At 33.3% G+C, this 26916-nt stretch overlaps 3 protein-coding genes across 13 annotated transcripts in view; all 3 read left to right on the top strand.

Annotated features, from left to right (window-relative positions):
* The window catches only part of LOC111696676 (solute carrier family 35 member F5), a 7407-nt gene extending 3539 nt beyond the window's left edge, over window positions 1-3868 (top strand). Inside the window, exons 5-7 of the mRNA XM_023466364.1 lie at window positions 306-381; window positions 2056-2178; window positions 2866-3868. Of these exons, the coding sequence (XP_023322132.1) occupies window positions 306-381; window positions 2056-2178; window positions 2866-3546 (880 nt within the window). The 3' untranslated portion in view covers window positions 3547-3868. The remainder of the gene's footprint in view (window positions 1-305; window positions 382-2055; window positions 2179-2865) is intronic.
* A 189-nt stretch (window positions 3869-4057) lies between these two features.
* Window positions 4058-8658, top strand: LOC111696664 (RNA-binding protein 25). Of its 7 annotated transcripts, XR_002764127.1 has the most exons (6): window positions 4058-4495; window positions 5106-5249; window positions 5676-6727; window positions 7001-8071; window positions 8235-8271; window positions 8374-8658. XR_002764127.1 is itself a non-coding variant. In XM_023466351.1 (4 exons), exons 1-4 carry the CDS (start codon window positions 4325-4327, stop codon window positions 7860-7862), a joined length of 2229 nt encoding a protein of 742 aa, XP_023322119.1. In that variant the 5' UTR covers window positions 4058-4324; the 3' UTR covers window positions 7863-8658. The 7 variants fall into 7 exon arrangements, 1 of the variants encoding a protein (XP_023322119.1); XR_002764130.1 differs by lacking the exon at window positions 8235-8271 and having other exon boundaries at window positions 7001-7964; XR_002764129.1 differs by lacking the exon at window positions 8235-8271 and having other exon boundaries at window positions 7001-7964; window positions 8364-8658.
* A 3410-nt stretch (window positions 8659-12068) lies between these two features.
* LOC111696667 (post-GPI attachment to proteins factor 3) lies at window positions 12069-26897 on the top strand. Of its 5 annotated transcripts, XR_002764131.1 has the most exons (13): window positions 12069-12140; window positions 14628-14725; window positions 18416-18480; window positions 19448-19529; window positions 19755-19798; window positions 20225-20312; window positions 20694-20776; window positions 21450-21546; window positions 23272-23362; window positions 23929-24034; window positions 25117-25225; window positions 26308-26443; window positions 26788-26897. XR_002764131.1 is itself a non-coding variant. In XM_023466355.1 (12 exons), exons 1-12 carry the CDS (start codon window positions 12096-12098, stop codon window positions 26381-26383), a joined length of 984 nt encoding a protein of 327 aa, XP_023322123.1. In that variant the 5' UTR covers window positions 12069-12095; the 3' UTR covers window positions 26384-26897. The 5 variants fall into 5 exon arrangements, 3 of the variants coding, with proteins under 3 accessions (XP_023322123.1, XP_023322124.1, XP_023322125.1); XM_023466355.1 differs by having other exon boundaries at window positions 26308-26897; XM_023466356.1 differs by lacking the exons at window positions 26308-26443; window positions 26788-26897 and adding an exon at window positions 26184-26276.
* Window positions 26898-26916: the final 19 nt, after the last annotated feature.

The following is a 26916-nucleotide window of genomic DNA, read 5'->3' as shown; positions in this document are numbered from 1 at the left end:
TAAATAGAAAATTAGAATTGAAGAACATTTAAAAATAAAAATAAACAAAATAATCTACACATTTATTAACACATTGATAGTCAACTACTTATAAACAATATAAATAAAAATAAAGAAAATAATTTACACATTTATCAACACATTGATAGTCAACTACTTATCATTAATCATTTGAGATAATTGTTTTTTATCTGATTTTTGCTTTAAAGCAATCTTTTCTGTCAAGTTTCTCTATGAAGATCTTTATGCAACATTTTTCGTTGTATACAATAAAGCAATATTTCTGAATTTAATGTGTAATGCAGGCTTGGAATTCAGGACACAGCTCAACTCTCGCTTACATTCACATTTCTTTTTTTCCTTGGCAACTACAGTTATCAGGTACCGAGCAAAATTTTAGAATAAAATTTGAATTTACCCTTTGATAATCTTTTACTACAGGGTGTCCCAATAAGCATGGGAATTATGAGATAATTTAAAAATCGTCATCGATTTTTTATTGTTGATAAATGACAACGAGTTGGCAAAATAAAGACTCAAAGTCTTACGAGCTTTTGAAAATGTGGTCTGCCTTCAAGAGACGACTTGAAGATCGTCTTTCATTTCCGATAATTGATAATGACATAAAGTCGATTAAAAAAGACTGAGCGTCTAATGAGCTTTCCAAAATGTGGTCTACCCTAGCCTCTTAGTTTCTTTTATTTTGACGAAGATATTAAATAATTTTAAACATTTTTATGACTAATAAAGTTGTATATAAAACTTTAATCATTTCTTACGCGGAAAGAAAGATATTTGGAGAAATATTTCTGGAGTAAACTTAGTTTATTTTGTTATAATCTTTGATTTATATTATACCTTTTTTTGAAAAATGATAAGATTTAAATGAATGATACAAAATTTCTAGATTTAATTTGAACTACAAAATAAATTATCGCTTAAATCGAAGATTGTAAAACATGAAATGAAATAATTCAATTCAAGTTTTATACAACTTTATTAGTCATAATCAGGCACTTTTAAAGATAATCGATAAATACTTCTCATCTGTAAGAAAACTCTCATGCCACTAGGTTGAAAAATTGTAAAAAAAATTTATTTAAATTTAAAACACAAGTTTGAAAAACCTCCTGATGTATTGCGCATGCTCATTTCTGCGTGAGTGCATAGCAGAGGCTCATGGCGTACGGGGATTTTGAGAATTTTTCCATTGGACTTTAACTTTTTTAGGGGAGCTTAAACACTTGTTGTGGTCCAAAAACCACATAGAAACGAGACACGACGCGGCCCGCCCTACCATATGCTTGCACAATGCACATGCTTTGCGGTACTTCATTTTAATGAGAAATATTTTATTTTTCTAGCATGGGAGGTAGCGGTGCGGAGGGGGGGATAGACAAAACTCCTTCTACTTTTTATTATTGAGGGTTAGGTTAGGTTAAGACCATCTCTGGGCCAAGCGCTGTGGCTAGTATGGGCTAGGGGGCCGAGCGCCGCGGCTACGACAGGCTAGGTAGCTGGCGCTGTGGCCACGTGAAAGTTTTGTCATTCCCCCCTCCGCACCTCTACGTCCCATGCTAATTTTGTCTGATGTACCAATACCGCGTACTCAGGAAAGGTTATTGTATACATTAAACGGGGAAAAAATTAGGCTGAACAACGCCAATAAATACATTTTTGGGGATGCAACAAATATTAGCAATACAAGCTTATTTTTTTATAATATAAAAATTGGTTTTATTTAATATGGTAAAGTAAAAAACCACATTTAAACAAGTGAAAGACGATTTTTTAAAAACTCTTTTTCAAATGAAAAGCATGTATAATCATATGGTAGGGCGGGCCGCGTCGTTTGTATCTCCTTTACATTCCATACTCCTGGCCCTCCCCACGACTTAGAGGGGGGAGGGCTAAGCCCCCATAGCCCCCCCCCCCCACTGTATACGCCTCTGCCCACAACCCAACCAGATTTCATTTTATTTGGAAAAAGATTTTTAGAACTGAAAAGCAAATTACCACATTATTGACTTGATTTCAATTATTGTTATTTTTAAGGCTGCTCTAGCTAATACCGAAGCTGGTATAGTGAATGTGTTGTCAGCTAGTTCTTGTTTTTTTACTCTTCTCCTCTCAGCTGTATTTCCTTCAAATTCTACAGATTCACCAACCTTAACTAAAGTAAGTGTATCCTATTAATTCCGTTTTTTAGAGCGAATTAACCCCTTTTTTTCTTCTTATTTTGTGGAGGAAAAAATATAAATTGTTCCTTTTTCTTTTCATATCTTAGTGTTTTTTTAACTGATCATAAAGAAAAAGCTTTTAGTATAATTGAATTAAATTAATTGGCTTCGGACTTTTATAGACAGATCAAAATCTGTCTGTGGTTAATTTAGAATAGATTAAAATGTATTGTTTAAATGAAATGAAAATGTCCCAGGATTGAATATATATTTAAATTTAAATCCCCTGTTATCCTGACCCAAACAAGGTCCAATTTAGGGAATATGGAGAATAAAGGTAAAAAGGGGGGGGGTTGATCTTCACTGTTAAAGGGACTGTAGGATTCACAATGTTACCCTCATGACATTAATCTGCGCAACATTTAGAAAGATATCGTCGTTTTCTTATCTTTAAGAAGCAACGGTAAGAGTTCTGACAATTTTCCCCACTTTGTCTCTTTTTCATAAATCCACAAATCACTTACAGACAATCCACAATGGAAAATTATCAATTTTTAGGTAGAAAAATAAAGATATATCATTCTTTATTGATTAGTCAAAAGTCTATAGGGAACCATTGCCACTCTTGAAATGGAGTTATATAGTCCCTTAAACTTTTACTTTTTTACATTCTTTTCCTGTTCAGGTATTTTCTGTTGGGTTTACGCTGGCCGGTGTCATTCTAGTCTCCTACTCTGACCTTAAACTGGAGGATGGGTTCCCTAAAGGAGCACTCTGGGCTCTCTCCGGATCCTTGTCCTACTCCGCCTACATCGTCTTCCTCCGTCGGAAGATCGATCACGAGGATAAACTTGATGTTCCAATGTTCTTCGGGTTTGTGGGTTTCTTCACCTTCATCTCCCTTTGGCCGCTGTTCCTGGTTCTCCACTACACGGAGCTGGAGGTGTTCGAGTGGCCGAACAAGACCCAGTGGTTCTCCATGCTGGTGAACGGTGTGGTTGGGACGGTACTCTCGGAGCTACTCTGGTTGTTCGGCTGCTTCTACACATCCAGTCTGGTTGCAACCCTCGCCATCTCTCTTACTATTCCTCTAACTATGTTTGCTGATGTTCTAGTTAAGCATATTCAGTATGATGATCTCTTCTATGTTGGTTCAGTTCCGATGTTTCTTTCTTTCTTTATAGTTGCAGTCCTTACACATTGGAACAATTGGGATCCGATTCTAGACGGGATTATATTTATCCGAGAAAAACTGAAGGTGTGCTGCGGATGCAAAAATGCGCCAAATGAGACTTCAAGTTCTGAAACTGTAGAAAACGAAGCTTTAATCCTTCCCGATGATACAAGTTCATGTCCAAAAGCATAATTTGTCATGTGATCCTACTTATATTACGTGACATGACCATAGGGACACGTGATCATTCTACTGGCGCATAATCTTACATCGTTCAACACTGACTTGCATTACATATATTGGGTCAACACCAAAGATATAATATTCATACTGTACCAGCAACTATGCATATATTTTTATTATTATTATTATTAGTGCATATCCTTACTTTTGTTTAATTTAAGGCCTACTTAAGGTTTTCTTAGATGTGTGATTTGAATACGTAAACATATTGTAATACATATAGACCGGGGGTATGTTTTTTAGTGCATTAGACCTGTAATTAATTTTGATTTTTTTTCTTCTACAGTGTCAGAGAAGTTGCAGGTTTTCCAATTTTGTTTTGCGGATTTCTAACAATTTACTCGAATATTTTCATTCAACAAAAGCATTATTTGTGAAAAACTTTTAATCACAGATGAAAAAGTTGAATTTCTTAAAAAATTAATAAAGTACTATTCATATGCATTTTTAATTGTATTTTTTGAAAAAAATGGTGTAGCATTATCTTTTTTGAGAACTTTAATTTAATTTTATCCAAACTACCCTTGCACTCTGATTAGAGGAAGGGTTAAACCCAATTAGCTGAACATTTTATACCCTTGACAAAGACTTATGTATAATTGCATTAAATGACCTAGAAATACTACCAGTACCAGACAATGTGAGGTAGCACAAAAAAATACAAAAATATTGTTATTTAGTTAATCTCGTTTTCTTGACCTTAAATATATTTACTTCAGAATTTATAATGTCTTGGTTCGGCGCCAGACCTCCGATGGGCATGCCCATGGGAATGCCGATGGGAATGATGCCGATGTCGATGGGAATGAACATGGGAGGACATAGACCTAACGGGGGGCCTGGTCCCAGACCTCAAGTTCAGCAGAGTGCGCCCCCACGACCTATCCCACCCAAACGGGTAAGAAACACTTTTTTATTTAAACATGGTAATTTCCAATAATGATTTTAAATACAAAACTTTATCTGAAATGAAGTGATAATCAACCCCGACAATTTAGATAGTTAATTCATGATTATTTGCAACTACTTTACGGGGAAGTTTATGGAACGTTACTTAACCTGCAGAGGTTCTCAAGAACATTTTTGTCGTAAGAAAGAGCGTACACAGTTTATCTTCTTAAGACTGAAATGTGCGATTTTTTGTTCACGAAACTTGTCAGAGTGGGATGTTATTTTAATTAATTGTCCCAAGGGAAAGTTATGGAACTTAACATCCCGCCGTTGGAGGAATTATGGGTCTATAAATTGATGGTCAATAGGCGGAAAATAGTTTATTTTTGACTGGTTTTAAAAATATATATATTTGGGATTAAAATAAGATTATTTTTTAAAAGCTTTTTCGCTAGCATGAAACCAATTAGAAAAGCATATGTAGTTTTATTAAATTATACGCAACTTATTTAATAGCATGTCGATTAAGTTAATTTATCGCCCTAGAACAGAAAATATCAGGGTGATGAGTTCTCTGAAATTAAATAAAATATCTTGTAATTGCATTATTTGTTCAGGATATACCTACTGGGCCCGCTGTGACCGTATTTGTCGGGAATATAACAGAACGAGCTCCTGATGCCATGGTGCGTCATCTCCTTACAACCTGTGGTCCTGTTCTTAGTTGGAAACGGGTTCAAGGAGCTACGGGAAAACTCCAGGTAACCATGCATAACAATACAAGGACCAAGTTAAATTATTTTTGAGAAGTCGTTGAACTAAGTAAGGGCGGTTCAACCTAAAATCTTTCACTCAAATTTTGATTTGATTCTAACACCACTAGAGAAGTAGTTGATCTGGTGGTAGGTAATTCAGCGACTTCTCTCCAATTAATTAAATCCGGTCCCAAATATTTTTAATTTGTCAATTTTAACAGGGATTTATAGTTTAAACAAAAAATTGGGGGGGGGGGAATGAACATCAAGTGACTTCCCCCCTCTTTATTTAAATGAATTTTTCCCATTAAAAAATATTTATTTCCCCCAATTCTTAAAGTAAAAGTTTTTTTTAAAATTATGTTCGGATCAAAATATATTTTTTCCCTGCATTTCAGACTGTTAGCAATCTAGTATTATTTCATTGTTCAGGCCTTTGGGTTCTGTGAGTTTAGTAATCCCGATGCCGGACTTCGATCGATCCGACTGCTCAACAGTTTCTCTATAGCAGACAAAGCGCTGGTAGTGAAGGTGGACGCCAAGACTAAGCAGATCCTGGATGATTACGTCACGGATCGGGTAAAGAAGAACGGTGGAGAGTGTAAAGATTTAGAGAAGTATACGGACGCAGGGATGGAGTATGATGATAACTTGGCCAAGGATCGGGTTGCGCAGATTCTAAAGGATCATGCCAAGGAGATAGAATCCTATATTCCCAAGGAGGGATCAACGTTACCTCTTCAACGGGATCCTCCACCGACCTCCGCCCTGCTACAGAGGATGGGAACCAGAGATGAAGGATTAGATAATGTTGAAGACGAGAAGAAAGGGATAATTACTCGGGAAATAGATAAATTTAGAGAAACAATGAAAATCCGGGAAGCAGAGAGAGAGGAGCAAGGGAAGAATAAAGAGAAGGATAAAGATCGGGACAAGGACAGAAAATCGTCCCCTCCAGCCCGGAGATCTAGAGAGAGAACAAAAGAAAGATCGCGCTCCAGGGGCCGGGAGGCCAGATCTCAATCAACGAGGATGAGCAGAAAAAGAAGTCCATCTCCAGTACGGGAACGACCTCCCCGTGCCTCAAGGTCGAGGTCACGAGGACGAGAATCCCGGGGTAGGGAATCACGAGGGCGGGAATCCCGAGGCCGAGAAACAAGGGACAGATCACTTGATAGGAATAAGACACAGAAAGAATTGCAAAAGGAGAGAGAAATAGAAGCAGAAGAAAAGGAACGAAAGAAAGCTGAGAAAAGAGCGACGGAGAAGGAAGAAAACTACCAAGCCCGTCTTCTAGCATGGGAGAAAAGAGAATCTAAAAAAGCGAAAGATTATGAAAAGGAAAAAGCAAAAGAAAAGAAGAAAGCGGAAGATATGGAAAGAGAAGCAAAGAAGTTGAAAGAGTTTCTTGAAGATTATGATGATGAAAAAGATGATTCCAAATATTACAGAGGACGAGAGCTTGCTAGACGAATGGCGGACAGGTATTGAATTAAATGATTAATTATTTGCCAGGATGAAATGTCAAGTTTTTGTTTCAAATTTTAAGTATGATATTTTGAAGTTCTAGGTTAAAGAAATTAGTTGAAAAGTTTTCTTTACCTCTGTTTTAAAAATGTAGGAACTGAGGAGTATATTTTAAGGAAAACTTTTTGAAACAAACTTCTTTCATTGTGAAGCGGTAGAATTAAAGATTTGGAGGAGTGGGAGAGGGTTAACTTTTACTTCTTAACAAGGTTAATTTTTTTATTTTGCAGGGAAAGAGAAGCAGCCAAGGATGGAGAGGATCGAAGAAAAGAAACTGAAGAGATTGAAGAAATAAAAAAACAAATCTTCTCCAACCCTGCTCTCAAGGACCCCAACGCCGAGTTCCAGAAGAGGTTGAAGGAGAGAGAGAAACAATTTAAGTCTACGAGTTCCAAGAAACCAGAGGAGGCCAGAGACAGGGATAGAGAAAGCACAACCTCGCCGCAGAACAACTCCCCAAGTCCTGACCGAGGTCCAAGTCCCGTTGAGGATTATAATTACGACAACGGGGATAATCGAGGGGACTCAAGTCCAACTGAGAACATCCCTACTCCTCCCGAACCAACCATCAATCCTATCACGCTACCTGGAACTAAACTTGATCCCGCGAGTAAGCGACGCAAGATGCAGGTTGCGGATATATTTAACCAGGATCAGGACGACGATGATGATCATAAACCTAAAAAGAAACTAAAAACCGTTCTGCCCATCATCACGACGGAAAAGAAGTCGGAGACCAAGACAGCGGACGACAAGAAGAAGCACATCAAGTCATTGATCGAGAAGATCCCGACGGACAAGACAGCGTTGTTTGAGTACACGGTGGACTGGGACCTGGTTGATAATCAGCTCATGGAGAAGAGGATTCGTCCCTGGGTTAATAAAAAGATAGCGGAGTATATCGGAGAACCTGAACCTACCCTCACGGACTTCATCTGTTCCAAGGTGTTGGCCGGAAGCTCTCCGAAGGCCATCCTCGAGGACGTGCAGACTGTCTTGGACGACGAAGCCGAGGTTTTCGTAGTGAAAATGTGGAGACTTTTGATTTACGAAATTGAGAACAAAAAGCAGAAAGCCGAAGTGGCGAAGTAATTTTTTGTTGTTAGTTTTTTTGCTGGACTTTGTGAAACCTTTAAAAAATCATGTTCATTCAGTTCAAAGAAATATCTCTTGGAATTATTTCCGCTTTAACTAGTAAAAGCTACATATTTAGAACCTAAATATCTACTGCAGGTTCTCTGGGTACTGGGATAGTACGGGAGAAGGACCTGGTTTCGATTCTCTCCTACTCCTACCATTCTGTGAGTACTGAGTAAGCTGTGATGTTACTTATTCCTTTCATTTCTTCCTAATCAATCATTAAATCTACATACAAAGTTTTAATTTCACTACCGACATGTTAATATGTCGATTTTAGACTGATTCATATTATTATCTCTGGATGATTGTTGTCTACTTGTTTAGGACGGATTTATCCTTGAACCCCTGCATCAAGGGTTTGGTGAGTAAATGTACTATAATCCCCCCCCCCCTAACCTTGCTATTTTACATGCAGTAATGTCTCCACACCCCAGTTTAGTTCCAATAATGCAGCTTTTACTAGTTAGTTGTTTACCTTCAAACAATGTGTTATTGATACATGGGTAATCATTGAGTTTTCAATCTTCTTATGCTACAACCAGCCTTGGTATGTACAGACGGATCATTGAGTATACATTAGTTTGTACATAAATTTGATTCCTGTACACTCCTTGGTCCATATTTACCCCTGTATTCTGCTGAATCTTGTATTATGTGATTCCATGATGTAAACTATATATTTGCAGTTTGTAAGGTTTCCTATGTTGACTGTTTCAGCAAATGCTTGAATAAAGTTTGGTTTCTCTCACCTCGGTTCTGTCTCAGTGTAGTGTGTGGAGAGCAGAGAGACTAGTGAGGTGGGTTCTATGTAAATTGACCTACGGGGAAATTAACCTTAAGATTTTCCGACTTTTTCTAGATAAGTTCACACCTACCCATCATAAAGACGGAGTTGGGACATTTCATAGATAACAATATCATAGATAGGACATTTCATAGATGGGACATTTCATAGATAGGACATTTTATAGATAATACATTTCAAGACAGAGAAGATTATCAATTGACAGAGGAGTTTTTTTTTTCAAATAATATTTTTATTTTTTTTTCATCATACTTTTCCTTATCTTCGAAAAAATCTTCTCCATTTATGAAAAGTCTTATCTATGAAATGTAGGCCATGCCTTCCTTCTACAGTGTCAGAGAAGTTGCAGGTTTTCCAATTTTGTTTTGCGGATTTCTAACAATTTACTCGAATATTTTCATTCAACAAAAGCATTATTAGTGAAAAACTTTTAATCACAGATGAAAAAGTTGAATTTCTTAAAAAATTAATAAAGTACTATTCATATGCATTTTTAATTGTTTCGTTGTAGCAATGTATATTGGGAGCACTGAATTTACATTTTGCCTTGTCTATGAAAAATCGAAGAAAACTAATTTCGTAAATGAAAAATCTGCTGTCTATGGAAAATCTTCTGAGTCCATGAAATGTCCCAATTGATATTTTTTTCTTTAATTTCTTGTGCTCGATATAACTTGGGTTCGTTTCCTCTAGATCGGTTGAGATGGCACCTTGAAGCAGGATACTAATGGCCAATTTCTTAGACGATCTATCATTGGTAGAACCATAGTCACACTATGGTTACGCTTTACCAGAGCTGTGTAGATAGATAGATACGACCTATTGTTGTACCTATGATTAAATGAATAAGAAATAGGCGATAATTAATTAAAGGTACCTGTAGGCGTAATTTTAAGTGACCCTCCCTTTATAGGGTGGTGTGTCAGAATCACTAAAAAAACCGTTGACTGATCAAATGACCATAGATTGTTTTTGATAATTGACTTGGGTTGTTTTTAGAATATCTCGATAATCATTCATAATTCCAATATTATTTTATTATATGCTGTCACTTGACACATCGCTGTAGGCTTATGTTTAGCTTTTAAGAGGCTCAAAAAAATCTATATCAACATTTATTTCAAAATTAGTTTTAGTATGCTTATAACACAACCCGTCAAATTCTTTAATTTACATAAGATACTATTCTGAACAAATGTTTAAATGTTTGTAATTCTTATTTTTTTTGCAGGGTTGCATACTTTTAAGTCGTACAATTTTAAAAATTGTAAACAATGAGCTGTTGAACTTTTTGATAGATATTTGTAACTAACTGATATAACGACCAAATCAAATTGTTTTTCAGCTGGAAGGATACTTTGATTAAAAGTGACAACGCTTAAGTCCGATCCCCAGGGGCGGAAACGTCATGTGTGCGTGTCTGTACCAATAGAGTGTGTGTAAGGAATACCGAACCGAAGGCGTGTTCTGAAGGATATATATTCACTATACAGAATATATAAGACATACATAAGAATCAAGATATTTGTACAGTCTAGGAGAGTACATTTGCCTATTGGTAATTGTTTACTTTAAAATAAGTTTAATATACAAGTAATATATTATTTACATATTTAAGTCAATACTTTAAGCCTAATTTTCATGCAAAGAATACAATTTGATTAAAGTTTACAATTAACTACTCGTTATTCATGCTTAATTATAATTGACGACATTGTTCTGCAATTTCCTTGACTGTAGACATGTTGCTTTCTCATGCCAGACCAGCGCCATTTCCTTTCCTTTTATTCCTATTCCCTGCCGATCCCACAATGCTCACCTTGAAGCCTGACTCTGATCAATAATGTAGATAGCTCACTTTTAAACTTGAAACAGTTTTTAAAATTATAAACATTAACATCTACTTTTTTAATCTAAATATCAGACGAAGCTTTTAAGTGTACAGTTTTAAACCGGGCATTGCATGGAGGGTCAATTGAAATTACGCTCACAGTCCCTTGAAGTAGAGCTGTTAAATAAATAGAAAAAAATGATAAGGATGGAAGTATTAACTAACTATATACAAACTAAAGAGCTTTTACGTTATTATAATAAAAATCATCATAATAATGAACAACAAGAAACATGCCAAATCATTCATACATCTTTAAATCTAAAGGTTTTATTAAATTGAGCTAATTAGTCCTCATGAAAGCACATTAAAACATATTTTTTTAACTAAGAAAGCCACATTTAAGGATGATAAAATCATGTGTATAGTAAATTATCATAAAAAGAAGTGTATTTGAAGTACACCAAATCATCAAACAATGAAACAGTTAAAGATAAAGCATGTATTGTATATTGTATATTTTCTACACATCTGTTTACAATGCATTAAGGATAAAATACATTCCATTTTTTATACAAAATTTCAATTTTCTCCTTCTTTAAGGATCTAAAATTAAAAAGATGTAAAATGTATAAATAAAGATACCAGAGCAACGTTTGTCCTTCTCTTTTTGCGTAAATATTGCTCCAAATCAGATTTGCCTGCTTCCTAAAATCTTGAATTCTCTGCTAAACTAACGACCCCCGCTCCCCGGCCCCCCAGACAAGTTTTCATGAAATGTAAGAATATTTTTGGCAGATTTCTAGGATTTATAACAAATTATTCTAGTTTTCCCAAAAGTTTGAAATTTTATTTTTGAGTTCGCAATTTATTTCAACTTATTTATGTTAACATGTAAATGGAAAACGGGGCTTTCCTCACACGGAAATGAAGGGGGGGGGGGTTACCTTGGAAAACTGAAATCAAAATAGAACGGACCTATATATACAATTATACTACAGGGTGTTCCGATAAATTACGCCGATAAAATGGGGTCAATAAGTGACGACGTACGTAAAAATATATATTTTAGTTTTTCGTGAACACATATGTTATTGTAGTAATCCACTAATACTAGTTTGAGATGTACACAGTAAGGCCTGCCATTTTTATACCTTCAAACTTAAAGATATTAATTAAGAAACTTGGCACTTGACTCAAACTTAAATTTTTGCAACCTGACATATCTAACTTTTGCTATTTGATCTAAAAGAGTCTACGACATCAGGTTGCAAAGATTCATGGAGTAGAATATTATACCTGGAGACAAGGGTTCAGTTTGATCACTTAATTACTGAATAAATCTTGAAATGGAAATAAGTATAAGCTACATTTTGAAAAACACGCATGTGATTCCACGATTGTTACATTGCAAGTCAATTATTAACCATCTCTTGATCCCTGTATTTGGAACCCCTGTACTCTGCAGTGAATCTGTATAAATCAATCTTGTCTGGTGGTTTAAATAACTATTTTCTAGTGAGTAAAACTATCAGTTGAAGAAGCAAAGATGATAGTTAACAAGACGGTTCTTTGGTTCATATTCTTTATACTGGTAAGCTATAAATTAGACAGATGGTAGAAACTTTTGACGAATATTTCTTGTAAAATATGATTGTGCTCAAGGAAACAGGGTGAACAACCTTTTCCGATAGGCCAAATAATAAATTAAATATATAGATATTATTGTTACACATCATTTTCTTGGAAATTCAAATTTGAAAAACATCTTAAAAAATTCTGAAAATTGAATGAGTAAGAGCACGATAACCTAATTAAAACTTGAAAGATAAAAAAACAGCTTATTGGAGTGTTATTATGTCTTAACTTCATCAATTTTAATAATTTACAAATGATTTTAGAATCTGAATTTAGTATAAAATGTTCAAGAAAATGTTGTATAACCCCCTAACATGTGGCCCCTCCCTCAGTCCTTTCTTCTAGAAAACGGCATTCTATTTAGGGGAATTAATAAAGGACAGGGCCCATATCAAGATTATGTCCAGTACAGTTACAGAGTGTCATAAAATAAGATAAACAATGAAAAGAAAGGATAAGTAAACAACAATTCCAGTTGAAATTAGTTTCAAAACTAATACTGAGTGTTAGAAATGGGCCAAAGCTGCAAGTAATCTTTTTCAAGCGTACATATCTTTAAATCGTACATTTTTTAAAAAACGGCTAAAACTATAAATTGAAACAAAAAATGTCAACTTTAAACTATTAATAAGGTGTGAGAATTAGTTTTTGATGATTCTTGTTTTCATTTTGGAACATATCCCTATTATGAAACAATTACCGCATTTCAGCTCAAGTCGCTTTTTTAAACATATCCTGGTTTTGAAACAATTACTGGAATTCATATCAATGTCAATTTTCAAGTATTCACGCTCATAAGTCATAAAACAAGATTTTTTGATAAGGTGAAATATAAACAAATATAAAATAATCAAATAATTAAAAAAACCTTACAGCAGGGAGATATCAAAATATTAGTTTTATTTTCTTCTTGCAATGTAGGAAGTTAAATCAACTTTTTTCTCTTATTTAACAAATTAAATGTGGAAACCTAGATTATAGATATAATTAATTTAATTATAGTTAATTTAGTCTTCATAAGATTTTTTTTTCTTTTAGTGTGTTATTTTGTAAGTTATTACAGTGAGTTTTGTTCTGAATTGCGGATTATACTGAAAAACGGGAAAGTGGGTTTTGTCTCGAAAACGCGACAATCTTTCCCATTCAGGATATGTTCAAAAATGGAAAGCCTGACATTGTCTTGAAACAGTTAAAGGTGTTTAATATGAAATGAACTCCATTTATAATTTTGAATTAAAAAAATAGTTCTGAATTGGGAATGGTTGTCCTTGTGATGTTTAATAAAATGTTGCTTATAGGTGTTACCATCAACTTTTACTCTCAATATGGACCGGGATCCTAAAAACTCAGTTTTTTAATTTGTGCCCATTTCTAGCACTTATTGTTAGAAGTGGGCCAAGTGTTAGTTTTGGAACTTATGTCCCCTGCATTCATTGGTGATAAGAAAGTAAAAAAATTGGACTTTTTGTAAAAATAAATCATAATGTTTAACAGACAGAAAAGTAAAAACTGTGGAAAAGGAAGATGACTGTCAGACTCAAGTTATGATTTAAATAGTCCAATGAACATAGAAGACGGCATTTGTGATGTGTGTAAACGTGACAACTTTTTCAGTCGATTTTAAAGATAATTTGTATTGTGTAAAGGTCAAACCATTTCCTTAAAAACATAAACACCAAATACACATAATATTGCTCAAATGTCGTTTTCCTATTCCACAGTTTTATGAGTCTTTATTTTGTTCATTCCTCCGAATAAGGTAATACCTTATCCTACAGGGTTACCCATAAAGGATGAGACTGTAGAAACGACCCAAAACTCTAAAAATATGACGATTTAAAGCTTGATTTTTTTCTGCATTTAATTGAGTATTTTTTTGGTTACTAGATAATTATGCACAGAAGTAAGCCAGTTTTGGCCTACAAGGAACCCTAAATGCAAGAAAAGGGGTTAAACAAATTCCGTATAATTGTCTTTGAAGTCTCAGCCATTGTAGGTAACCCTGTAACCTATATGCCGTGAAGCCTTAAACCCCACAAAAAGGCAGTCCTCTATTATTTATCATATTCACCCTTTTTCTAAATTACATGTCTTATGGAACTTAATTAAAATTGGATTACCTTCAAAGAATGCCACTTTAATGACGACCTTTAACTAAATACTAATCTGAAAGCACCAAGACGGAGCAAGAATAATTGTAAGAAAAAAGACAGAATAAATTTTGTAAAGTCTCTGGTAACCAGCTGTATCATTTATGCTGTTATGGAAACAATCAATAAAGAAATAGCATAACAAATTGCGATACGATTTTTAAGAACTTAACAGTGTGAAATGCTATGCAATTGTAAATTTAGGTTTATCAGACATTCAATTTAAATTAATAACAAAATTAAATTTTAAAATGTTAGTCTGGCAGGATTGTCTTTATGTTTGTTAATTGAAGGTGTTTGTTGGAACCTGTTCCTGCTCCTGGGGGGATAATTCTCCTGAATTCAGGAGTTGTACTGAAGCTTGCACGCGGAGTAATTGTTCCCATCCCAGGTTTAAATAAATTTTTTTCCTCCCCCCTCCCTCTCTCTACTGAAGCTTGCACCCTGAGTAATTGTTTCCATCCCAGGTTTATATTAATATTCCAACACCCCCATCTGTAGTAAAGCTTGCACCAGGAGTAATTTTTCCAATCCCTGGTTAATATTCGTATCCCTCCCTCCTCCTCCCCTTCTGAACTGAAGCTTGTACCCAGAGTAATAGTTACCCCTGTTTCATTGTACTTAAAATTGTACCCAGAGTAATTCTTCTTATACCAGATTTTTTTTTCAAGCTCCTTCTTTCAAATCCCGGCTTTTATTAATTCCACAACGGTCCAAATATGTTTATTTTATCTTAGTAACCAAAAACTCAAGTCCTATATTCATATACAAATGCACTAAAAGTACAGGAGATTAGTTTTGGCACAAATCAAATCAAGAAGCCAGGGATTGTCCAATAGCTCCCTGATCTGACCAGGGTATGTTGTCCCAATCCCTTTCGAGAAATCTTTTTTTTCCAGGTACTGGGTTACTCCAAGGTTCTTTCATGAATCAACTTGCTCAATTATTTCAGATTCACAGGATCCTGTGCTTGCAATGGAGCAAACATAATTTTCATCTGGTGTGAGATTATATTATTTTGTTTTTGCACTGATGTCATAATTTTAAAATCTCAACCAACCTTCTAGTGATTTCCAATCCAGCTGAACTATCTGAGATTAAAACTATGCCATCTGATTCCTACACTCTCTCCTGTGTCCAGTCGTAGACCCTGAGTACTCACCCTTTTCCTTTTTGCAAGCTCGGATAATTATATTATAAAGAATATGCTGCTTGGTGGAGTCCTCTCTTCTGGTATTGTATTCTGGATCTTGCCCCTAGGGATCATGTTCAAATATTATCCATGAAATAATAACTCGTGTTATGAATTTTTCTGGCAGATTTATTTCTTTAAATTTTGCTAGTAAGTTATTGCAGTCAACTCAGTAGTTGGCCTCTTTAAGATGGAGAAATAAGAGATATGATTTTGGCTTCCCTTTTTTGTACATTTTGAGAATTGTGTTATGGATAATTGTGATCGTGTAACCTTGAGTTATCTGGGGATTCTGGGTATACCCCGCAGCAGGCTAATCTATTTGCTCAGGCATCTAGAATCACCCGGGCCCTCTCCATTCACGGCAGAGCACTCTGCGTTGTATACCAGGATTGCACTGCTTTCCCTGTATGTTTCCGTGTCTACAAGATTATAAGTACTCATTTGTGGTAGAGTTATGTCTAGATTAACCATTCTTTGCTAGGGCTGGGCATGTTCAAACTTTTTCTAGCCGTTTTGTTAGTTCCAACGGTTAGTTTCGTTTTTCTGGTTTTTTTTCTATCTTAATTTTATTAATGTTGTTAACTGAAAATTTTCAACAATTGTTACCGGCTGCTAGATACTGTTATTACAAAATTATTGCAAAAAAATTTGTTAACAGTAAAAAAATCCTCAACAGCACAGCCGTTCATGGTATTTTACAGTATACATTTTTTTCATGGGCAATGCCAGGCCCTTCAACTAGTATTCCATAATTTTTGACAATTTATATTATTTGTACGACATTTAGTTGGCATGCATGTTGATGTTTCAGTAAAACTTTGCTTTTCAGACAATTTTAGAAAATTCAATGTTTTTGGAAATATGGGCGAAGTTCTGATAAATATTCAACAATGATGACATAATGCTATGTGTTTGTGCATCATGAAGTTTTGACAATTTTTTGAAAAATAATGACAATTGCAGTAGGTTGGCGACACAGTTTAAAGCATACATTTATTTACATGAATTTTTTTACAATTACATTTTTTTTACGATTATGACAATGTTCCGACATGTACTCGACAATAGAAGTCTGAAGATAACAAACACTTACAGTTAAAGCATATCTTTGAAATTTCAGGCAATTTTTGAAAGCTTTAATATGACTTGTATTACACCAGTCACTACAACTCTCAGAGTTACAGTTTCAATCAATTAAGCGCACAGAGCGTCATAGTTGCTCACGCTCTGAGCTAATATATTTCACTCCCGAGATGAGATTTTAAAAGCTTAAACCCGACTAAACCCCGGTCTTTGCGTCTGCTTATACCCAAGTAAAGCTCAAGTCAAGACCCTGGTTTTAGATGGCCTTGAGTTTAGTAAGAACCAACCCTTCTCATTGGTCAAATCAGAACCAATCCTGACTTGGGTTCTATCTAAGCCCGAGTTTGGGTTTTAGTCGGGTTTAAGCTTTTAAAATCTCATCTCTGATCTGAGCTAAATCAATGTAGAAAAAAATCTCTTTAAGAAATCTCTGAAATTAATGGTTCAATTTCCTTTCTTACATAGCTCTTTTATTATCCTTCTCATCCTGATACTGTAATAATTATCTACACAATTCCTCTAAACTCTTTTAATAATCTTTACAATTCCTCTAAACTCTTCCAAGTAATCTACACAATTCCTCTAAACTCTTCTAATAATATATACAATTCCTCTAAACTCTTCTAATAATCAACACAATTCCTCTAAACTCTTCTAATATTCTACACAATTCCTCTAAACTCTTCTAATATTCTATACAACTCCTCTAAACTCTTCTAATAATCTACACAATTCCTCTAATCTCTTCTAATATTCTACACAACTCCTCTAAACTCTTCTAATAATTTTCCCAAGTCCTCCTAACTCTTCTGATAATCTACACAATTCCTTTAAACTCTTCTAAAGATACATATACAATTCCTCTAAACTCTTCTAATAATCTACATAATTCCTTTAAACTCTTCTAATATTCTACACAACTCCTCTAAACTCTTCTAATAATCTACACAATTCCTCTAAACTCTTCTAATATTCTACACAACTCCTCTAAACTCTTCTAATAATCTTCCTAAGTCCTCCTAACTCTTCTGATAATCTACACAATTCCTTTAAACTCTTCTAAAGATATATACACAATTTCTCTAAACTCTACTAATAATCTACACAATTCCTCTAAACTCTTCTAATAATCTACATAATTCCTTTAAACTCTTCTAATAATCTACACAAATCCTCTAAACTTCACTAGTAATCTTCACAATTTTTCTAAACTCTTCTAATTTTATCTACAAAATTTCTCTAAGCTACGCGAATAATCTTCACAATTCCTCAAAACTATTCAAATCTACACACTTCCTCTAAACTCTTCTAATAATATAAACAATTTTTCTAAACTCTACAAATAATCTACATAATTTCTCTAAACTCCACTAATAATCTACACAATTTCACTGAACTCTTTCTCTAAACTCTACTAATAATCTACGCAATTTCTCTAAACTCTACTAATAATATTCATAATTCCTCTAAACTCTACAAATAATCTACACAACTCCAATAAACTCTACTAATTATATACACAATGAAATATATATATAACTAGGCTTTTCGGGCGTCTTGCGCCCATATTATATTTCAATTGGGAGCATGTTGTCTTTGAGTACATTGTAAAACAAAAACAAAACAATTTCGCGTATTTTTAAAAAAATTCGCGGATTTTCAAAAAAATTTCATGGATTTTTAAAACTTTCAAAAATCGAATTTTGTTAAAGGCAAATCTTTGAAAATTCGATTATCTGTGAACACAGACAAGCAAAGTATACATAGATATGACATGATCATGACAATGATAATTATTTCAAGTGACCTGGAGAAATGGAGTTCAGCTCAATCTTTTCCTGAAAAATTCATTGGTTGGTCTTGTTCAGGTGATTATTTATATTTTCATTGGTATGTCATGTTCAGCTGATTATTTATATATTTCTTGGTTAGTTATGTTCAGCTGATTATTTATTTATTTATTGGTACGTCTTGTTCACCTAATTATATATATATTCATTGGTAAGTCATGTTCAGATGAATATTTGTATATTCATTGGTCATGTTCAGCTGATTATTTATATATTTCTTGGTTAGTTATGTTCAGCTGATATTTATATGTTCATTGGTAAGTCATGTTCAGGTGTATATTTATATATTCATTGGTAAGTCAGGAGAAAAGCTTGATTCCATGGTTGGTCATGTTCACTATTCACTGCACTCGCCTAGTTAATATGTATTATGTACAGTGTAGGGCTAAATATTGAGAGGTGACTTAAACATCGTCTTTGCTCTTTGACAAAGGATGAGCCTGAAACTTTTAAAATATCACGATCGCAAGGTTAAATAAAGTCTTCTCCCTTTAAATAAAGTCTTTTATTGCTTTATTTGAAGATTTTGGCAAAGAAAGTATCAAGTATCATGAAAACGGGCAGTATACATTCCGTACAGTCGACTCTAAAGTCTCATCCATTGTGAATAACCCTGTATTTAATGAAAGAGGAATATAAAACAAAGATTCCACGCCTTAAAGTCAATTTTCAAATTTCTTATTATATTAAAAATTACAACGATGTAAGATGTTACGACATATTTGGTTTCATTTAGTAAATTAAAATATAATCTTAGGTAATTTGAAGGCAGAAAAAAACTGTGCATTTAGATAATGTCTGGCTATAGGATTTGGGTTTTTATGAAACAATGATTAATGTGAAGTAAAGTTCACAAATAAATATTTCTCAAAAAGACGACAGGTATCTCAACTTATCATGTTTAGTAGGACACATTTTCCAGAATAGAAAAGAAAGAATCAAAGAAGCTATGGTATGAGAATTTGTGACAAAGATTATGATATAGATGACTGTGTTTACGGGTGTATGTGGAGCTCTATGCAGATCCTCTTCAAGCGGTACGGCAGGGTACCACAGTACTTCGGCAGGTACTGTACAGTGTATACTGGACGGCAAGGTACCAAAGTACTTCGGCAGGTATTATGCAGTGCAAACGGGACGGCAGGGTACTACAGTACTTCGGCAGGTAAAGTAAAGCGTTTGCGGTACAGCAGGGTACCATAGTACTTCAGGAGGTACTGTATAGTGTATTCGGGACGGCAGGGTACCACAGATTTTTTAATAATTTGATTTTTATATTTATAACTTTCTAGGTGGCCATTTATTAGAATACTCGGTCTACAAGAACCTGCCTCCGGTAATATTCATTTATTCATTTATTCATTTATTCATTTATTCATTTATTCATTTATTCATTTATTCATTTATTCATTTATTCATTTATTTTACTCATTTACTCATTTACTCATTTACTCATTTATGTATATACTCATTTATTCAAATATTATTTTATTTTTTCAAATATTTATCTATTTATCCATTTATTCATTCTTCTTTCAATACACCCTTTTATTTTTTATCCCTTCTTTATTTTTTCATCAACATTATACACTACTCTTTTTCTTATATTCACAATTTATGTTTTCTTAATCCATTTTTATTTTTATTGCATTAAATTTATACATTTTTCGAGTATTAATCCATTATTATAAAATCGTTGAAGTATTGCTTTTGTTACATAAAACAAAGCCTTGATTGTTAGATAAAGGTTTGTTTTGTTTAGTTGTTTTCTCCCTTTTCAACTTTGTGAGTCATCTTTACATGCTCATCTGGTTCTTACGTACAGTTCCTAGCAAAGCCCCCATGTACAGGTAGGAAAGAAGACATTGTACAACTATTCTTATATTTAAATTGCTCGACTGACACCTATTCTTTTTTTCTAGCTTAAAGTGATTTAAATAAAAGCTTTATTATTAATAGGTTGTTAACTTGTTATATCTCGAAATTATTTATATGGTTTAATACTATTTTACCATCTTCTTGTAAAAACAGCCGCAATTTCTTCTTAAATCACAAAACTGAAGATTTTCCTATTTTTCATTTGTGGATTTACAAAAATTTCAAAAAGTTAAACTTTTATGGATGCAACAATGTTTTATATTATTCCTACCATAAACATACAAGACAAATGGTCCCGATCTGTTCAGCAGTTATCACACATGATTGAGTTTATGAGTTTTTGTACTGTACAGTGTTTGGATTTTATACTCCCTTGTCTCGATGAATGCTTGGATTTGGTCTTCCGTATTTCATTCTCGTGATACACCTCTTACAGGTACATTATAGGCTACAGGGTGTCCTTACAGGTACATTATAGGCTACATGGTGTCCTTATAAAGGATGAGACTTCAAAGACGACTGTACGGAATTTATTCAGTTTTTTTCTTGCAATTATGATTTCCTGCAATTGAAAGTATTATTTGATCTTAAGAGGGTTAATTTTAAGCCGAATACTAAATTTAGCTTTTCGATCGTTGAATTTTAGCTTGTTATGTCGATATTAAAGTCTCATAGTGTAACAGTGTTTATAATAATAATTTACAACATCGCAGTAACTATGATAATATCAAAAACAATGATAGCAATAAAAATAATAACAATAACAAATAACGATACCAATGACCATGATAAAACCAATAACTATTACAATAATAGTATCAACAACAATAATAAATGAGAACAAAACAAGTTATTTTAACAATAATAATAAATTATTACAATAACAATAATAATAGCAATATCAAAAAGTAAAACGATAATAATACTAAAAACAAAAGTAATGACAACACTCACAGTTACAGTAACACTAATTGTGACAATAACAAAAACGCTAATAATCATGATTACAATTACAAAGAAATTATTTGATATTGAAATATCCTCTTTTCAAAACCAACTCCTTCTTTGGTAAATGTATGTTTATAAAAATACTTGATACTTATATTAAGAAATGTTGGATTATTTCTGCGCATTTTCTACAGTTCTCTGCTCCTTGTTGACATTTTGTTTACGCAGTTTACAATCCCGGCCTCAATATATGCCGAGGTAAAAATATCTTAATTTAATATTTTTTAAAGATTTCAAAATGGCCAAAAAAAGGGGGCGGAGTGAGTCTTGATAACCTTAGAGGAATTATATATACAACTTGAAGTAAACCCTGTATTGAAAGAATGGCATTTGTACCCTTTAAAACTTTATCTGAGCTGAAAACTTTAGAATGAGATATCCTTAATCCCGATCTGTTGACTTTTCTGGAGATTAAATTCAAGAGGAAAACAAGCCATATTTAATCTGGATATTAAGAAAAAGTTTGGATTAAGCATTAATCCTGATATCCACCATTCTAAAGTTTTCAGCTCAGGTTATTAAAGAGGAAGATTGCTCAAAGTGAACCATAATTTAAGATAATCATTTTTTGCCAGAATAACTATGATATCTCATTGTTCTTTGATAAGACAAATGTTTCAAGGGTATACTACTGAATTGAATATGGAAGTGTAATTAAATAGTAAAAAGTATTAAAGTATGCAAATACCCTGATTTCTACGGAATGATGGTTGATTGTTTGTTTGTTTGTTTATAATACGGGACATTATATTTTTGCCGGGATTTTTTTTAATTTAGTTTGTTTGATGTTAAAATTCAAGCCTTTAAATCCCGTCAAAAATATGATATCCCAAATTATACGCAAGGCATTTGCTTAGATAATTTTATTTCATTTTATACCTTAAAAACGCGAGAAAAAATCTAAAATTCGCAAAATTTAGTAAAATTCAATCTTCTGTAACATTTTTCTCATAATGTCCCTGGACAATTATGAGAAATAATATCCCAGAAGATTTTCAAATTACAGTGAAAAAAAATTTTAACTTTTCACCAAATTATTTAAAAAATAGAAGAATTACTGATAAAGAACAAATAACAATGTTCTTTGTTAACCTAGTTTAAAACATAACAACCAAACACATCTATTAAAATATTTAGTTTAACATAGTTCAAAAGGACTGTAAGCGTAATTTCAAGTGACCATTTAGTTCATTAGATATCAATGCCCGATAAAAAAACGACACCATTAAAACCTTAATCTGGTCACGTGGAAGATAGCGTCGTGTTTCTATCTTGACATTTTTTTGATAACTTCTCTATTGTTTCGTATGAGAAAGAAATACCCATGTCACTTTTGCAAAAAACCCACAAACAATAACATGGATATTAATTCATACTTAATCTCACAAAAGTTTTCAGGATACGATTATAAATCTGACATACCCATCTGTGCATCGCTTTGAGGGTCACTTGAAATGACGCTTACAAATTTACAATACCTTTAACAAGTTTTTTTTTTCCGTTTTTCTTTTTGTATCCGTTGTGTTGAGAAGGAGATTATTCATGTTTTTACATTTATTATACGTTGCTATGTGTGATAAATTATATATTATTTTAATATTTATATCAAGAAAGATTTATTATTTTCTCCCCACAAATCCTTGACCATCAGGGGCACCCAATTTTTACTGAGAAAGGAGGGGGGTGGGGGGAGAAATTTTAAAAACACATTTCATGGTGAAAATTTAAAGAAAGAAAACCTTTTACATCTTTCTTTAAAAGTTTGATCATGGAAAGGATCAATGGACCCTCTCCCATCCCTCTTATTTTCTGTTACCCCCTTTTTAAAGTTTCATGCCCCTGGGAAATGAGAAGAGGAAAGTGACAAGAAAAAGATAAATCCATTTCTTCTCTAAAACTGTTTTATCTTATATCTATGTCTAGATTGGTTATTATCTGTTCCTGCCTATGTTTCTATGTATCCCACGTTGTTTCTATGGCAACTGTTCGGTTTGACTATGGCTACAATATGAAGGTTTGATAAAATTATGTATTTTTATTTTTTTAAATAACTAATTATGTCTTCATTACAAGGAGGCAATACAGATGCAATAAATATAGGAGAGCTTATTACATTGCCGAGGCTTAGCACAGTTGGGTCTTCAAGCATCTTGAACATTGCGAGGGATTGCCTAGGACCCAGCAAGGTCGAGGGAAGCCAAGGAAATCTATTATTCCTATTATTGTATTCTAACTGGGTCACGTCATTTTAACATTAATGAAGAAAAATGTGATCTTTGGCCGAATTTAAAGAATTTGAGCGGCGGTTTAAATTTAAGCCGCGGTTTAAATATGGTGGGTTACCCTTAAAATTGTATCAAATGTTTCAAGATTTAAGCCGGCGCTTAATTTAAACCGGGTTTTGGCGGATTTAAACCGAGGATCAAATTCTTTAAATTCCATTTCTTGTCTTATATGTAACATTGCAATCCTTGTTACATTGGATCCCTGGCTTTTTCAGGGTAGCAATTTAAATATCAGGGATTCGGTAATAATTTTTTTTAATTTAGAAAGCTACTTCTTAAAAAACTACGTATTAAGGTTAACATCACTGTTGGCGGAATCAATTGTGCTTGCTGGTTAGTTTGGTTTTTCCTCAACAGATGGCAGGGGAAACATATTAAGCAGGGAGCTGCTGCTGTTCTAGGTTAGTTTGGTTTTTCCTCAACAGATGGCAGGGGAAACATATTAAGCAGGGAGCATCTGCTGTTCTAGGTTAGTTTATTTTTCCTCAACAGATGACAGGGGAACCACTTCAAGTAGTGGCGAATACAGGGGGAGGCATGAAGGCTTAGCCCCCAATCTCCTGGAAAAGGGGAAACTATGATCTTCAGTGGGTTCTTACTACTTAACCTCCAGTAATGTCAAAAATTATAGTAATAGTTGAGTCCAATGTGTCTAGTAAGCACATAAATTAATTTTACATGATAATTTTCTATTCTTAGGAATATAAATTTTCTAGTTAAGATTAATATGATGAAAACTTTGTAATAAGATAAGCTAACAAACAAACTAACCCGTCTAGGTCTCTCATATCGGGAATATCGAGGAGGTTTCTTTTAGATTTAAACTCAATTATTTATTATAACAAACAAAAAGATATCTAGATAATATGTATTCTAAGAAAATATTTCTTATCGACCCTCCTTCCCATTTTTGCAATTTATTGACAATTTTTCTTTTATATATTGTTTTATTGTTTCCGGTTTGAAAGTACCATATGTAGGGGGATCTTTTATTATATCAGAAAATATATCCTTAACTGTAGACTTTCTTATAATGGGTTTCCAGGCTTTCATTTTTGTTTTTGTTGAAATATCACAGAAAATAAAGCATTATTCTTTAACTTCTTCAAAATTGTCTTCTTTTTTTGAATTGAGGTTCATTTTAGAATAACATGAAAGCAAAATAAATGATACCGTTTTAAATTTAAAACTCTGAAGAAATATTTTCTCAAAATTTTAAATTTTCTGGAAATTACAATTTGAATAGGGATGCATGGAAACATTTTACAGTGGATTGAACTTCTTCAATAATGTATTACAATCTAATTTTTAAAGAGTTATTTAATAAGCGCTTTTTCTTAAAATTTAAATTCTACTAAAGTGAATATATCATAAACAGGATAGAACAATCATTAAGTTAAACAAGAAAATGAACATGAATTCCAAGATTTGATTTGAAAGAAAATAGCGGTAAATTATCAGTAAACAACGGCGTTCCATTCAGCTGTATCAGTGAGTGTACTCCTGGAACTGCTCGAGTTCCCGCCAATTCTCTGGTCTATTGACAGCCACGCTCTCTGGCATCTCGTCACTGCTCCACTTCCAATATTCTGGTATAGTTCAAATTTTCAATATTAATAATCCGTTCTCAATATTTTGGTGCATTTCCGGGGATTTTTCCGTGCTTAAATTGTATTCTTATTCATACAGTGTATAATTTTGGTGTAACAAGTAGGTAAAGATATAATTTTCAAAAAAAAATTTAAAAAGAATAAAATAAAATAAAATAAATGAAATGAAATGGAATATCAATAACTTTCAATATTTAACTTTACAACTACATTTACTGTAAAACCTTTTACAAATAATAATTCTATGCTACAATCAAGATATAAATAATGTCGTCTGTTTTAATTTGTGTAAACTAATTACAATGATAAGTAGAGTAAATGGACCTCACTAGTCTCCTGGAGTTTGTATTAACTCTTGTAATAATAGAAATAAATGGTGCTAACTTTGCACCTATATTCTTTTATCCATAAGAGACAGAAAAAGATTAAATTTTTTTTCTTGATCAGGGGCGTAGAAAGTGGATGTGAGTGGCCCAAAACAATAATGATATATCGGCATTAAAATATTTATATATACTAGCCTTAGAGGCTAGTATATTGTGAACATGTTCTCTTTGTGTACATCGTAAAACAAAACAAAAATAATTCGCGGATTTTCACAAAAAATTTCGTGGATTTTCAAAATTTTCAAAAATTTANACTGTACATGTTTAGGTACAGGTTACTATGTACTGTGCATGTTTAGGTACAGGTTACTATGTACTGTACATGTTTAGGTACAGGTTTATATATACTGCACATGTTTAGGTACAGGTTACTATGTACTGTACAATGTACATGTTTAGATATAGGTTCCTAAGTACTGTATATGTTTAGATAAAGGTTCCAATGTACTGGATATGTTTAGGTAAAGGTTACTAAGTACTGCACATGTTTAGGTGTATGTTACTATGTACTGTATATGTTTAGGTACAGGGTACTACGTACTGTACTTGTTTAGGTACAGGTTACTATGTACTGTGGATGTTTAGGTGCAGGATACTACGTACTGTACTTGTTCAGGTACAGGTTACTATGTACTGTACATATTTAGGTACAGGATACTACGTACTGTACATGTTCAGGTACAGGTTTGCTGCAGGAGATTGTTTGCACCTCCTGGATAATCTCTCTAAACCCTCGTTTAAGAAGAATATATAAAATGTATAGAAAATATCTTCAAGAAAACATCAAGGATAATATTATTTAATATATTGCTTTGTAAGTTGTAAACATTTTATTATTCCATCGAATGCAATTGGCTCGAGTAATATAACTGAAAATTACATTTTGCGTAAGGATAGGTTTATATTTGTGTTAGAATAATTTGACAGTTTTTTTTAACAGTTTTTTGCTTAGAATGGTTTTAAGTAAAAGTAACATTTCTCATTTTTTCAAAGCGGTGAACTATGAAAATTATCAACGCTAAATTTGTCAATATAGGAATGTATTTTCTCCTAATTTTTCCAACGTTTATGTTGTGCTTCGGTGAGCGTTTGTGTAATGTGCATTGGGTACTGGGGTTTCTGTGCAGAGAACACTGTACTGGAAACTGTGTTCTTAAGTACCATTTTTTTTATTGCTACAATTATTAACTAAACAGTTATTTTTCTTATTATTATGCGTTTATCGTGATGTTAATGATTTCCATTCAAACTAAATCATGCTTATACAATTAAACCTGTTAGTTTTGA

Source organism: Eurytemora carolleeae, unplaced genomic scaffold (genome assembly GCF_000591075.1).
Source record: "Eurytemora carolleeae unplaced genomic scaffold, Eaff_2.0 scaffold256, whole genome shotgun sequence".
Classification (NCBI taxonomy): domain Eukaryota; kingdom Metazoa; phylum Arthropoda; class Copepoda; order Calanoida; family Temoridae; genus Eurytemora; species Eurytemora carolleeae.
Note: the sequence above shows the minus strand (reverse complement) of the source record. Positions and strands in the feature narration are given on the sequence as shown.

What these genes read in the sequence shown, in the direction of transcription:
- LOC111696667 (XM_023466355.1), top strand. Translation starts at nt 12,096, where the DNA reads ATGATAGTTAACAAGACGGTTCTTTGGTTCATATTCTTTATACTG. An exon ending in TCTACAAGAACCTGCCTCCG is followed by an intron (nt 19,799 to 20,224) that starts GTAATATTCATT and finishes TGTTTTGTTTAG; the next exon opens with TTGTTTTCTCCCTTTTCAAC. An exon ending in AGCAAAGCCCCCATGTACAG is followed by an intron (nt 20,313 to 20,693) that starts GTAGGAAAGAAG and finishes TGTACTGTACAG; the next exon opens with TGTTTGGATTTTATACTCCC.
- LOC111696664 (XM_023466351.1), top strand. Translation starts at nt 4,325, where the DNA reads ATGTCTTGGTTCGGCGCCAGACCTCCGATGGGCATGCCCATGGGAATG. An exon ending in GACCTATCCCACCCAAACGG is followed by an intron (nt 4,496 to 5,105) that starts GTAAGAAACACT and finishes TTATTTGTTCAG; the next exon opens with GATATACCTACTGGGCCCGC. An exon ending in GCTAGACGAATGGCGGACAG is followed by an intron (nt 6,728 to 7,000) that starts GTATTGAATTAA and finishes TTTATTTTGCAG; the next exon opens with GGAAAGAGAAGCAGCCAAGG.